At 38.1% G+C, this 13,885-nt stretch overlaps 1 protein-coding gene across 1 annotated transcript in view; it reads right to left on the bottom strand.

Annotated features, from left to right (window-relative positions):
- NCAPG (non-SMC condensin I complex subunit G) overlaps positions 1-12,432 on the bottom strand; it is a 31,836-nt gene extending 19,404 nt beyond the window's left edge. The window contains exons 1-7 of the mRNA XM_051963938.1: positions 12,225-12,432; positions 9,310-9,513; positions 8,528-8,756; positions 6,586-6,731; positions 6,179-6,263; positions 1,383-1,575; positions 699-848 (exon numbers count right to left, since the gene is read on the bottom strand). Coding sequence (XP_051819898.1) covers positions 699-848; positions 1,383-1,575; positions 6,179-6,263; positions 6,586-6,731; positions 8,528-8,756; positions 9,310-9,513; positions 12,225-12,335 — 1,118 coding nt within the window. The 5' untranslated portion in view covers positions 12,336-12,432. The remainder of the gene's footprint in view (positions 1-698; positions 849-1,382; positions 1,576-6,178; positions 6,264-6,585; positions 6,732-8,527; positions 8,757-9,309; positions 9,514-12,224) is intronic.
- Between the last annotated feature and the right edge of the window lie 1,453 nt (positions 12,433-13,885).

The following is a 13,885-nucleotide window of genomic DNA, read 5'->3' as shown; positions in this document are numbered from 1 at the left end:
CCAACAATCCTGTCCAACTCACAAGGTTGTGGAGAAGACTAAATGGGGCAAAGTGCTTTGTAACTGTAAAGCACTACAGCAACTGCATCATCATGACGACTCCTCTTTAATACTTACAAGTGACATGGTTATTGTGCTTGAAGGCTACCAAGCCACCTGCCTCATTTACTCCCAAGTACTGAGGCAACACAGGAGGTCCAGTGGATGCAGAACCAGTTACACCCCCCACCCTTTACAAACTGGCTCCTCCCCTGCTAGTGGGGAGATAAGGGATGGGGGTAAGGCCACTTCTGGAACTTCAGTTTCCTCCCTACTCACAGGGAGACAAGAGGAGCCCTACCAGGGTCCCACAGTAAAAAAACTCCAAAGGGAACAGGTGAAGGGCTCTGCTCACCTTGATGTTTCCTGCAAACATCACCTGCTTCCATGTCAAAGCTTGCAGAAGGCTTCGTTCTCATCAGTTACTGGCCTCAAGCCACCTTTATTCCAAATGTAGCACTGCATCCTGCACCTCTGAATAGCCACAATGCCTTTTATTCCCAAGTTTCTCCAGATAGAAATGCTCACATATGATATCTCAAATGGTGTTACTACAAATATTATCCTCTTTCTTCAAAGTCTATTACTAAGAAACCTTTGATTTTATTCCTAGAATCAATATTTTGATAATAAAAGAAAAAAGAAGGGAACTGTTTTACCTCAGCAAATATTCTGAATAGATTGCAGTTTCGGGCAAAATCTGCTCTAAGAAAGCTTCCCCTTCATCTCCTTTAGATTTCAGATATTCACAAAGAACTCTCCAATACAAAGCAATTTCAGGGGTTAGTGTTTCCACAGGAATCAATTTCCTTGATTAAAAAAAAGGAAGAAAGGCAATAATTTACATTTGAAAAGTAAAAACCTAACAAAGTACATACTCTAAACAGATCGTTTAAAAAAAAGATATAAAGCTGCTATAATTTTTTTTAACTACAAGTTCATTTTATTTATCTCCCCCATAAGCCATTCACTCCACTCTCACCCTTAAAAAATAAACTGATAAATTTAGGACTTTAAAAAAAAAAAAAAAAAAAAAAAAGCAAAATGATCCAACACAGAGTACTGTAACAATTTGTTGGCTAGCACAAAACCAAAGTAATAAAAAGAGTGAATAAACTGTGATATACATCTAAAAGAAGTTCTCTGTAGAAAAGAACAAAGATAAAAAGGGCAGTCATACAACTGCTGAAAGACAAAGACAAGAGCAAGACCAGAGGTATCCCTCACTCAAAAAGAGAGAGAAAATAAAACTGTCGAAGGAAGTTGTGTCTCTCTCCATCTACCAGCTCAGGACTCCCAACTAAGATGAGGAGGAAGGAGAGAAAGAGGAAAGAGCCACTTACTTGCCATCACTGCTTTTACAGACTTCCATCAGTTCGCTGACAGGAATCGTGGCAAACAAGGCCTTGAGGACAGAGTCGGCCACCTCGGGACAGTTTTCCACATCCAGGCGATGAAGGAACTCTAAAACATCTCCCTCAGTAAAATGTAACCAGGCCTGAAGAAGTTTCTTCTGCATAACCTCTTTCACAGACTCTGTTCATACAGACATTTAAGAACACCACATCAGCAATCCATCTGGCTCTTCTGAATAAAGATTAGTTAATTATCTTCAAAGTCCTGGATAGACAAAACTTCAGAACCCCTTCATTTTGCAAATAAATGGGATCTAGAACTTTCCTCAAACCACAGAATTAAATGTTAAACCTGGATTTCAAGTCTCCTGGAATTTCTAATAAGAGTGATGGAGACCAAGAAAAGAAATTAACAACAACAACAACAAAAAAGACAATCCAACTACAAGGAAGATGAATTCTATTTTTGGACCATTTTTATATACTCTGATCCTTAGCAATTTTATTGACTCCAACTTCACTCTTCATTTTGACATCAATTTGACATCTTTCCCCACCTCTAGATCTCCAGATGTTTGGAGAGTGCCTGCACCTCAACACCCAGCTAATTGTCAAACCTCATCTCCATCCACTATCATTCCCTCCACACAGGGGAACACAAGATCCTCAAGAGCAGAAGTGACTGTTTGTCTCTGTGTCCCTACTGTCCAGCACACAGTGGGTGTTTAATAAATGTTTGCTGAACTGTATAAGCAAGCAGAAACAAGTTCTGTGCACATTTAACAGATGAGGAAATTGAGACTCAGGGGATTTGAGACTCAAATGATTTGCCCAAAGTTACACAAAAAATAAGTTAGTGCAAACCTCGTAATTCTGACCAAATTTACAACTTTTTTTAAAAATTAAATTATATTTTTATTGGGATCTTATCATCAAAAACATTAAGAAAACTGGTAAAAAAAAAAAACAATATATGAATAATAAAAATATAATTTCATATAATTAAATCAGTAGCAGCAGAAAAAGTTTTCATGACTCCAGGCCTAGTGCTCTATCCACTAAACCACCTAGAAATCTATAATAGGGAACAAAAAAGTAGAAATGGAAGGAACAAAAGAAGGAGAGAAGGGAGAAAGAAAGGGAGGGAGAGAGGAAGAAAGGAAGGAAAGAAAGAAGGAAGGAAACAGATATGGAGGGAAGGAGGGAAGAAAAAAGAAAAGGAGGAAGAAAATGTTTCAAAAACAAATTTTTGAAAATTCAGAGAGAACATAAATATAAATGACTTTCAAGTACTTTATGTATGAAAGACAAGAAAATCTTAGATAACAGTTTAGTGCTGATTTTTGCAGGAAAAAGCAAACCTACACAAGTTTTCAGGGAAATGGAAGAAGCCCATAAAGAGTGAGATGATGTAGGTTTATTTTATTTTTTTATAGATCTTTTTTGATATTTTGTTTTTAAATCACCTAGATATTTCCTTATATTATTTTCCCTTCTCCTCTCAAAGAACCATCTCATATAACAAAGATTTTTTTTTTGCTTTTTAAAAAGAACTTTTTTTTTTTTTTTTTTTTTTAGCAAAATTCTTCTTTGGGGGTCATGATTTTTTTTCTTACTTTTACATTAACTTTCACTGTTTATATTGTTTTCCTGGCTTTGTTCTCTCTGCATTAGAGTTCATGTAGGTCTTTCTGTTTTCTTCATTCATCCTAATTGTCTATTTTTACAACATAGTGATATTACAAAACATTCTTATACGTTTCATTTAGTCATTCCCTCATCAATAGACATCCTCTCTACTACCAAATATTTACTATCAAAAAATGCTATTATAAAAATATTGGTGTATATAGGGTCATTATTTTTGTCAATAATCTCTGCCAGCAGAGATGACCAGTAGCGAAATCTTTTGGTCAAAAGATGTAGATATTTTAACCATTTTTATCTACATAATTCTAAATTGCTTTCCAGAGCAGTTATACTGATTCACAGATCCCTCAATGATGCATTTGTGTGCCTGTAAATCTGTTTTCTAAGAATTAGCTTCAATTTCCCAGCCACTAAAAATTCAAGAGGGTTATTTTCTCACAGCCCAACTTCTTTATTAATTTAAGGATTAAATAAGTTAATTTTTTAATAAGATAAAAATCTGCATGGCAACTGACCAGATTAGATAGTTACTGTTAAACCTAAAGGGAAGAAAACACCACTGTGATGTTTCTCTGATAAAAACCTCTTTTAGGGAAAATGTCATCATCTAATATGGTTTTTCAGTCTTTTCATATAGTTTGCTTATTCTTTAAGATACCCCCTCCTTTCACTACTTGGAAATTCTCAAAAGTTTTCTGATAAAACAAAGTCAAGTAAAAATGGTATTCTTCTGAGCATGAAGAAGAGAGAAATTCTGAACTGCCTTAAGAAGCAAAGGACTACGTCTCCATGACAGAAATATAGTCAACAAGAATGTAAATTTTAAATTTTACTCTTGGCTTTTGGGCTTTCAAGAAGACTAAGAAAATGAGTTTCATTAATGCATAAGCAGCCAAAATACTAAGTAACATATTTCTAAAATGAATTAACAGGAAAATACTAATGTTAAACTGGACAAAAAAATACTAGCCTGTTTCCCTTCTTCAATCTACTGCTCTGATTTTTGAATTATCCTATTTGTATTTGAACCACTTGAGATCTGGTTTCCACATCTGAAAGAGCTGTAAGGAATAGTTTAAAATAGAAATTGGATTATAGAGGTATGGAAAAATAGGGAATGCAATCTTCAAGGAAACAACTTCCTTCCTGTCTTTGTTAAATTTGGTAAGACTGGGGAAATTTTTCATTACAGGAACCAAAGCTCAGTGAAATGAACACAGAGGAAATCAAGAATGGGGGAAAGAGTGAGGAAAACTTCCTAAGGGTAAAAATGTACAATGCAAATTGCTATTGTAATAAAAATAGGGTATCCTTCATAAATGAGGAAAAATACAATGCTGTTAAATTGCACCTGGGGCTCATATTCTCAATTTTTTCCTAGGATGATGATACAAAGTCATCATATCAACTATATCCACCACAGCTATCAGCACATAATTTATAAGAAATCTGGTTGTCAAAGAAATATGAAATTTTTTTAAATTATCATAATAGTTTGCTTTTTCCATCAAATGTGTAGTTACCACACTTAAACATCACAACTCCGAATGTGTTTATAGAAAAGGTAGAAATGGCATTTAAAGAGAAAATAGGAAAAGTAGTCACAGTAAACAAAGTACAGAATAGACACAAATACAGATTAGTGTCAGAAGCAACACGATTATGAAGATAGTGAGGGACAAAGGTCCAAAGTATTTAAAAGTAAGAAGATGTAGAAAAAATTATTTTAAATATTAACTTTATTAATTTCAATAAGCAATCATTAATAACAAAGAAAGCAACTATATAAATATAAGTATATTTATATATATGTACACACACATCAAGGGCATTTTTGACAAAGGTATTAGCAAAGAACAAACAACTTTCAAAAGTTATATACTATTTTAAAAGTAAATGAAAAATATAGAAAATATAAGAACCTATTATGTTCAATTTTTTTTTTAACTTCAAAAAAACATGAATGGAGAAAGCATCTACAGGATATTTTATAAGGCGTCTCCCATTTATATACTGAACTCATTCAAGACTCTTTAGAAGATATAACAATAAAAACAATACTATTTAAGGAGCCTTTAATCATATTTAACACTATGATGAAGGCAATCCAGTGGAGAGTCCAGTGGACAATGATGTCTCCAGATGCTGTTTTCATTACATAGTTTACTAATTACTCTAAGCTACAGAATATTGCAGTCTCCTGGAAGAAACCTATAATCATTTACAGTACCTGGCTTGCTTAATCACAAAAGAAAGATGAAGTAATTGGAGAATTCTTATTGACTAGAACACAATGTACATTTAGATTAACATCCTACAGAGCATTTTCAACAGTATATTTTTTTGAAACAGTACAGAGACGAGTTGGATTAAACACAAGAGAGCGCTAGATTTTTTTAAGGAAATTTTGTGGCTCTTTTACCCACTCTAAACTTCCATAAAAACAAAGATTCATATTTTCAATACTTATTACATTCTAAAAACACTGCTAGATGGCAGGGAATATAGAATACAATTGCCTCCAGAGAATTAAAAATGAACCTCATTCAGAAGGTAATGGAAAGGCTCAAGGTAGGTTTGTGCAGGTTAATCAAAGGAGAGCTTGAAAGGACAAGACTGAGGAAATGTTAAAAAAGAAGAAAATATGGACCCTTCATGTGCTGAGGGCAAGAGATAACAGGGAGAGATTGCCAGGGTGTTCTACTGGTACAATAACAGGACAACTGCAGGAAGGCATCCAGAACTGCACAGGATAGGCAGGTATACATGGGTTCTAGTAAATCATACGTGTATTTTAGTTCCTACCTCATGAAGTTCATAAGAGATAGTATAAAATACTTTTTAAACTTTAAAACAACACACAACTGTCAATTATTATTATATGCAAAACAATATGCTAGATGCAAAGGGAGATGTTAAGATATATACAAAGCATGACCTTATTTCTCCTGGTAACCTAATCCCAAAATGCCAGCAAATCTTCTAAACTCTCTCTCTCTCTCTCTCTCTCTCTCTCTCTCTCTCTCTCTCTCTCTCTCTCTCACACACACACACACACACACACACCCTCTATATATACATATATATTTATATATAAATACACATATATATCTATCTATACATATATACCTTACCTGATCTGTCATTAAGTCCTTGTTGAAGAAGCTTTACTCTCTGAGCTATGGACAAAGCTCTCATATGAACCTTTTCAGCCAAAACCTTAAAAAATACATGATAGACAACAGTTAAATTCCATTAACTTGGAAACATAAAAAACCTTATATTTTTGCTTTATATAAAAATGGAATTTACACAACTTCTTTGTCCTAAAAGAAAAAATTAGCACACCATCTATAAAAGATGGTTACCAATTAAAAATGGCAAAATAATAGGTTTCTACAAAATGCACTTCTTTTTTGTGAACATCTAGATGGGAAGATACTCATTATATTGCTAAATAGTCTTTCAAATTAAATTTCCACTTAAAGCAGGCCTCTTACTTTTAAAGTATCCACGCATAAGATATTTAAATCTCATATACCTGATATGCCAACTTCCTGACAGCCTCTTTCACATCTCTGGTGCGCCCAACAATTTTTGATAAAGTCTTTGCAGATGGAGCAATACAAGATAACACTGCACGTCTCACTTCCGAATTCGAATCATTCTCAAGTAAGGTATTATAAGCTTGAAAATAACCAGCCAAAAAAAAAAATTTAGCTGCTTTAAGGTTTTAATACTAAAGTGATCACTTTATTCGTTCACATGAAAACTATATATATATATATATATATAAGTATATAGAACTTAACAAAACTGAAAGTAAATATTACAAAAACACTTCAGAATCCTACTAGATAAAGATAGTTTCAGTAAAGAAAGCATATGACCATCAGGGATCACCAAAGAGTAAAAAGCACCATAGGATGTTCTTCTGATCCTCACTGTCATGGATCCTCCTCCTTTGGGGAAGGAAGAAGGAACAGTGGAGACCTTTGTCACTTACAAACCGCATTACTTTAAGTCACTGCACTTAACTGAACCAGCTTTCTCATCTAGATTGGGAATCATCATATTTGCATTAGTTTTTTTTTTTTTTTTTTTGTGACATCGCAAGATTGACACAACCATCAAGTGAGATGTTTATAAAGCACTTAATAAGCTGCAAAGAACTATACAGCAGCTAGTGTTATTTATTATAAGGGATAGACAATAAAATTAAGTTGATGCATTCAATGTGTAATTAATAGAAATTAACACCTAGAAATAGTAGTTGAACATTCCTGAAAAGCTAATTTTAGACTTGGATTCACTTTGTCAGTAAACCTTTACAATAAGCAGCTACCATGTACCAGCCAGAGTGCTAAGTGACGGGAATACCAAACAGGGCAAAAACACAGTCTATACTGTCAAGGTGTTCTCATTATAACGGAGGAGATAATAGGCAAATAACCGTTTAGGAGATAGGTGCACTGTAAATGAAAGGAAGACACCAGTAGAAAGGAGCAGAAAAAGCTTCCTAAAGAAGGGAGAATAACAAAGAATGACAAGAGAGGAAAGAGGTATGTTGAAAAAGTTTCCATATTACTTAAAATAAGAGCCACGCTAGGTACCTAATGAAACATTGCCATGTTCAATATTTTACATTCAAATTTAATTTCTATACACCACTAGAGGCCAACATATATATTACAGGCACTCACTGAGAGTCTGTTATATCATCCTAACTGAAATAAATAATTATAAATCAGTTCAAATCACATTTAAAATTATATTTTAAATGAATAAAGATCAAAATCCCTCGTTATAAGGCCTTCTAGAAGGAGGAATATATAAACAAAAGATGTCAATAAAACTTTTTCTGAGAAATAGCAAAGATTACAAAAATATTTAATAAATAACATTTAGAAGCACCATAAGTCAACAGTGAAGTAGATGTCGCATTTTCTCCAGCAGGTTTCCTGAGTCAGCAAAAAGGATGGAGCATAAACACTAGTCACAGTTCAGATTACAGAGAGGGACACAGATTACAGGTCCACAATCACCTTGAGCTTCAGAAACCATTGAGTCTAGATCAAGGCTCAACATACAAAGAAACTGAGACCCAATGAGTAAGTTTTGACTTGAGAAAAGCTGGAGAGACAATAATAAACGGCATAGCTAGAATTCAAACTCAAATCCTTTGGCTTCAAAAAGCTGAAAAGAAGTTATTCTAAGAATACTAGGATCCATTTAGAGGTAATTTGAATAAATCCATGTATATTTCAGGCCCTCTTTTTAAAGGACTGTTCTGAAAAGTTCTCAAAAATGTCTCAACATAGCTACCTGAGGGGAAAAACTACATTTGTTCCTACATTTCAAGCATTTTACACATATTAGAATAAACCACCATTTGAAAAGCTTCTATAACAGCAATTAACTTTAAAAATCCAATTACTGATAAGCAAATAAGCCCACTTATGGAAATATGACGTTGCACATACCATTAATTACAGGACAGTCGTCATCCTTGGGATCCTGAAGTCTGGCAAGAGCCAGAACTGCCTGAATCCTCACATTTGGAATCTTATCTTTTGCTCTAATAAGCATGGCTTCATTAATTTTATCAAACAAATCATCATCGATCTGGGCATTTTCCGGCATACTTCCCAAAAGTTTATTTATAAGATGGCACACTCTAAATCTAACAGCGTTGCTATTTGCTTCATGAGACTGAGACAAAAACAAATCAAGAATTAATCATAGGATAACATTATAGAAGTTTCATTTCAATACATTTTTCTCCAGAATATGTACACAAATACATTCCAGTTTCAGAAGTTTATATTTCTTAATTTCTCAAATGTGTAGGACATTTTATATTGTAAAATATAAAAGCTTTTACTATCTCATCTATGTGCCCTCATATATTCTTTAAACCTCGTCTAAAGAAAATTAGCCTTAAAAGTGATTCTTCAACATACTTTTCTTAGCAAAAAATATACTTGTTTAAAACCGTATTTATATTTAATAGAACATTAGTTTTCTCATCAAAAATATACTGAACAACTTATCATATCTTTATCTTAAATGGTTATATTGTTAATATGCTGCAGAGCTGATTATAAGTTTTAGAAAACTAATACAATATTCTCCCCAAAACTTACACATATTTTCTAAATGACATTTTATTTTCTAAATGGTACATGTTTAAAGGCCCTACTATTTCAGCAAATATTCTTGTAAGCAAATTCCTAAGACATCTGAAGAAGGAATCAGATAATACCTCTAGGAGAAAAGTAAACAAATAACTTAAAAGGGAAGTCTCTTCCTCTTCTTCATCATCTTCTTTTTCTGGTTGGTGAAATGAAGTAACAAACTTAGCTGCAAAATCTATTACTCTCTCCACAGCAGGTTCCCGCTTATAGATCACCATAGCATATTTAAGGTAGTGAATGAATTCTTTAAAAAAAATTGTTTTATCTTCTACCTGAAAGAGAAAATAAGCCCCTCTTAAATATACTGCAAAGTTATTTATTCTCAGAATTACAGTAAGATTGACAATCACCATTCAAACAAATTTAAACCTTTTTTTTTTTTCCTAAATGAAATATTAGTCATTACCAATCACCATCTTACTCCAAGGTAACTTTCTATTAGACTAACAATAAGAACTCATATTCTATAGGGTTCTAAGGCTTACAAAATTCTTTCCATGAATAATTCTGCATTCATCCTAACCACCACCAAATAAGATAATTATATAATTAATATGTAAATATAAATTTAAAATAAATAGTAACCATCCAATAAAAAAAAATTAAACCCAGGTTTTCGAAGCAATATCTCAAAGAGTTGGCACGTGGCCCATGAAATTTCAACATTTATACTTTTTATCAAAAAGGATACTGATTATCCCTCCCATGGACAAGTTCATTGCATCAAAAAAGTATGGATTTTCACTGTATACCGTACTCTGTACTCCACTGAATATAGGTGCTCTGGTACTTAATAAATGATTCCTGTTTGGTTGATGGTCATCCTTCTAAATATCCCTGAATCTGTCCAGGGAATACTGTACTTTTGGGGAAAGTACCCAATAGAGAAGCTGTACTCCTTTATGATGAACACAAAGACAACCCCACCTGAGCAAAATTATTTTTGATGATGCCATTTGCCAACCATATCCATTTAGCCATACGAGGTAGTGTAGTACAATGGAACCTTATCTGGAGTGTTTGGATCTCAGCCACAATACTTATGGCGTTGGCAAAATCACAGTCTCTGTATAACAAAATGTCCTAATCTCTGAAAATCAGTCTTACTCCACCTCACTGAGTTAGGATGAGGGCACCTGGTAAAGCAATTTGTATATGATGTCTTGACCTGAAATGCCATAAATTGGCAAACTAATAATTACTGACTGGGAGGTAGGCTGGGGGCTGAGAAGTAAAGGGACTTGTGAGGACCACAAAGCTTCTATGTGTTAGAGGGCAGACTGAAACCAAGCCCCAATAATGCCTGGAGGCTCTCAAATGCATTACAGAACTGGAAGCTATCCTTTCCTATCAAAATCATCTGCCATTGAGACTTACATGCACTGATGCTAAGTGAAATGAGAACCAAGAGAACACTGTACACAGCAACAAGACCATGTGATGACAGACTGAGATGGATGGGGCTGTTTTCACCAGTGAGATGCTTCCGGCCAGTTCCAATGGTCTTGTGATGGAGAGCTCCATCTGCACCCAGAGACCCAGGACTGTGGGGCCATAGTATTTTCACCTTATTTTTTGTTGTTTTCTTCTGTTTTTTCTTCATCATTTTTTTCCTTTTTGATCTGCTTTTTCATGGGCAGCATGATAAATACGTAGAAGTACTGCACATGTTTAACCTACATTACTTGCTGTCTGGGGCGGAAGGGGGAGTGGGAAAAATTTGGAATGCAAGGTTTTGCAAGGATGAATGGTGAAAACTACCTTTGCATGTATTTCGAAAAACAAAACAGCTATGACCATAAAAAATAAATAAAAAACCTTTTCCATTGAGTTATTCACTACTGGATTATCATCCATCCCTTCCCATATCTACACCCCGTTCTAATAATAGTAGAGAACCGTAGCTGTACATCTGGAAGCAACCTCAGAGGCCCAAGCCCCTCCTCTCGAAGTTTCACCTGTGAATCTCACCGAGCTTCAGCATCCTCTCGGGGAATCCCCAAAGAAAACCTACAAACAACTCTGACGCAATGTGATGCGGCCCCAAATACTAGACCGAGAATCAAGAGAGCCAGGTTCTTGTCATACCGAAAAATGGCTGAATAAATCCACACCTTCAGATCTAGAGCTGCAAGGGATTTGGGGGGACCACAACCCAACCTCCCCCCATTTCACTGAGGAAAGCGAGGCCTTCCTGCTCTCTTCCGCTGGTGAAACGAAGCCCTGACCAATGACATATTACCAACCCAAAACACTCTTGTTGAAACAGTGCCCCGGGCGCATTTTGTTCATGTTTTGGACTTTGTCTTTTGAGGTGAAATCACCTGAGAGCCCCTGGAGTGAAGCAAAGTTAAAAGAAAAAAGTAATTCACAAGGACAAGTGAAAGAGGAGGTGTGTGCACACCTGTGGCGACACCGACGGCAGGGACGCGGAGCTTCTCCAGGCCAGGCCTCTGAGCAAGCAAAGAGAAAGGCGCCTTGCGCAGCCCCCATCGCCCACACGCCTTACAGACACAAGCCCCTACACACCCGCCTCACACACATGCCCCCACACCTTACAGACACAAGCCCCTACACACCCGCCTCACACACATGCCCCCACACCTTACAGACACAAGCCCCTACACACCCGCCTCACATACATGCACACCCCACGACACACCTGCTCACTACACACATGCTTTACATACATGCACGTCCCCCCACACACACACCTCTCCCTCCATCTTTTCCCACCCCTTCCCAAGAGTGGCCCCCACGGGAGCCCCGCGCTCGCTCCCCGGCGCCCCCTGCTGTCCAAGCCTCAGTCCCCGCGCTCGCTCCCCGGCGCCCCCTGCTGTCCAAGCCTCAGTCCCCGCGCTCGCTCTCCGGCGCCCCCTGCTGTCCAAGCCTCAGCCCCCGCGCTCGCTGCCCGGCGCCCCCTGCCGTCCGGGCCGCGGCCTCGCTCCCGGCGCCCCCTCGAGTCCTAGGGCCCCGCGCTTACCGTGCTGTAAGTCCGGTTCAAGGCGGCCGCCAGCTTGGCGTGGTTCTGATGCGGCAGCTGGGCCAGCTGAAAGGCCTCCTTAATCTGCAGTAACTTCTTCTCAGCCCCCATGGCGGTTGCCTCACTTCCCGCTCCCGTCCTCTCCGCTCGTTTCGGGACCGCACACTCACACGCCCTGCCTGGATCGGAGAAGCGCCAAGCCGCTGCTCCCGCCACGCCCAAAACTCCGAATTTCAAATTCTTCCCGCACTCGAACCAAGTCTCGCGAGAAGAGTGCCAGGCGGGAGAAGTACCGGAGCGGATCACGGAGCATGCGTAGAGGCTTTCGCGCATGCTCAGTCGTTTCTCTAGCTGATGTTTCTATGGGAACCAACTTCTACCCGAAAAAGACGGAGGGGAAGGAGATGGGCCCAGAGTGGGCGTCGACCCCGGAGGTAGCCTTGCTGAAGCGAAAATCCCGACTCTCGCTGTTCCGGATAACTGAAAATAGTGATGTTGGGTTCGGAGAAGCCAGCGCTGGGCCGAACCTGCACGCAGCAGGCGCCTAATAAGTGCTTGTTAACTGACTGGCCCAGTGAGCTGAAGCTTCCTGGGGCTTTGGGAGGAGCCAGCCTCGAATAATAGCAACAATAACAATGATACAATTACACAGCATGTCCGCTAGGCTCCGCCTCTGCTCCAAGCCCCATAGCTGAGAACGCGGAGGTCCCGGGGACCCGGCAATGTCTTAGGTAGCATTCGAACTGGGGGCCACCCCGAGCCCGGCTGGCCAGCTCGTCCCCACCCCAACCTCACCGCGGGGTGCGGGCGCCCCTCCGCTCCCAGCTAGGCTACGGGCCCCGCGGATCCCGTCAGTAAGAAAAGCACGAGTCATCCAGACCCCAGAAAGGGAGGGAAACCCCTTCCAAGGGTCTGAGGCGGCCGCTGGCTGCGCTGGGGAGCGGCTGGAAGCCTTTCCGGGAGGACCTGGCGGAAGCCGTGACTAACACCGACCCCCAAGGGAGAGGGGAGTGCTTGCCAAAATCTGACACATCCAGATGGACAGCAGGGCAAGTCCAGTAATTAAACACCTCTGTCTTCAAAAAGAAGGCGAACGAGCCAAAAAGGCGCTCCCGAAAAATAACCCCCAGAGCCAGGTAGATTTACAAAGGATGCCAAACACTCTGTAACACAATCCGCAAAAATGATATATTTGTAAAGTTTAAGGAGTCCTGCAGAATTCCTATGACACAAATACGGTTTTTATACTTAAAAACAAGGGAGGAAAAATATAGACTAATTTTTGTAATGAATATCAAAGCAAAAAGTGGAAATAAAATACTTGGCGAGAAGATTGCAGCAATATATCACAAAGATAATAAATATTGGGTGGCCAGGTGGGATTTATAGGCTACTTTACTATCAGAATACCTGCAGAGGAGTTTTCCCAGAGGGAGCTCCCCACACCAATAAAATCGCAAATCTCCTTGCTAGTTCAAAGGAAGAGTATCTTTTTAATTAAACTGAGTCGCAGGCTGAAATTTTGTTTTTAAATCAATTAATATACCCTGGTGAATCAGAATTAAACCTTTACTTTTCAAAAACTGTTAAATAAACATTAATATTCTCAGAATTAAAATCAGATTTGGTTATATGAATTAATTCAATAATTCAACATTAAG

This window comes from Antechinus flavipes, chromosome 6 (genome assembly GCF_016432865.1).
Source record: "Antechinus flavipes isolate AdamAnt ecotype Samford, QLD, Australia chromosome 6, AdamAnt_v2, whole genome shotgun sequence".
NCBI lineage: Eukaryota > Metazoa > Chordata > Mammalia > Dasyuromorphia > Dasyuridae > Antechinus > Antechinus flavipes.
This window is presented reverse-complemented; position numbering and strand designations above follow the sequence as displayed.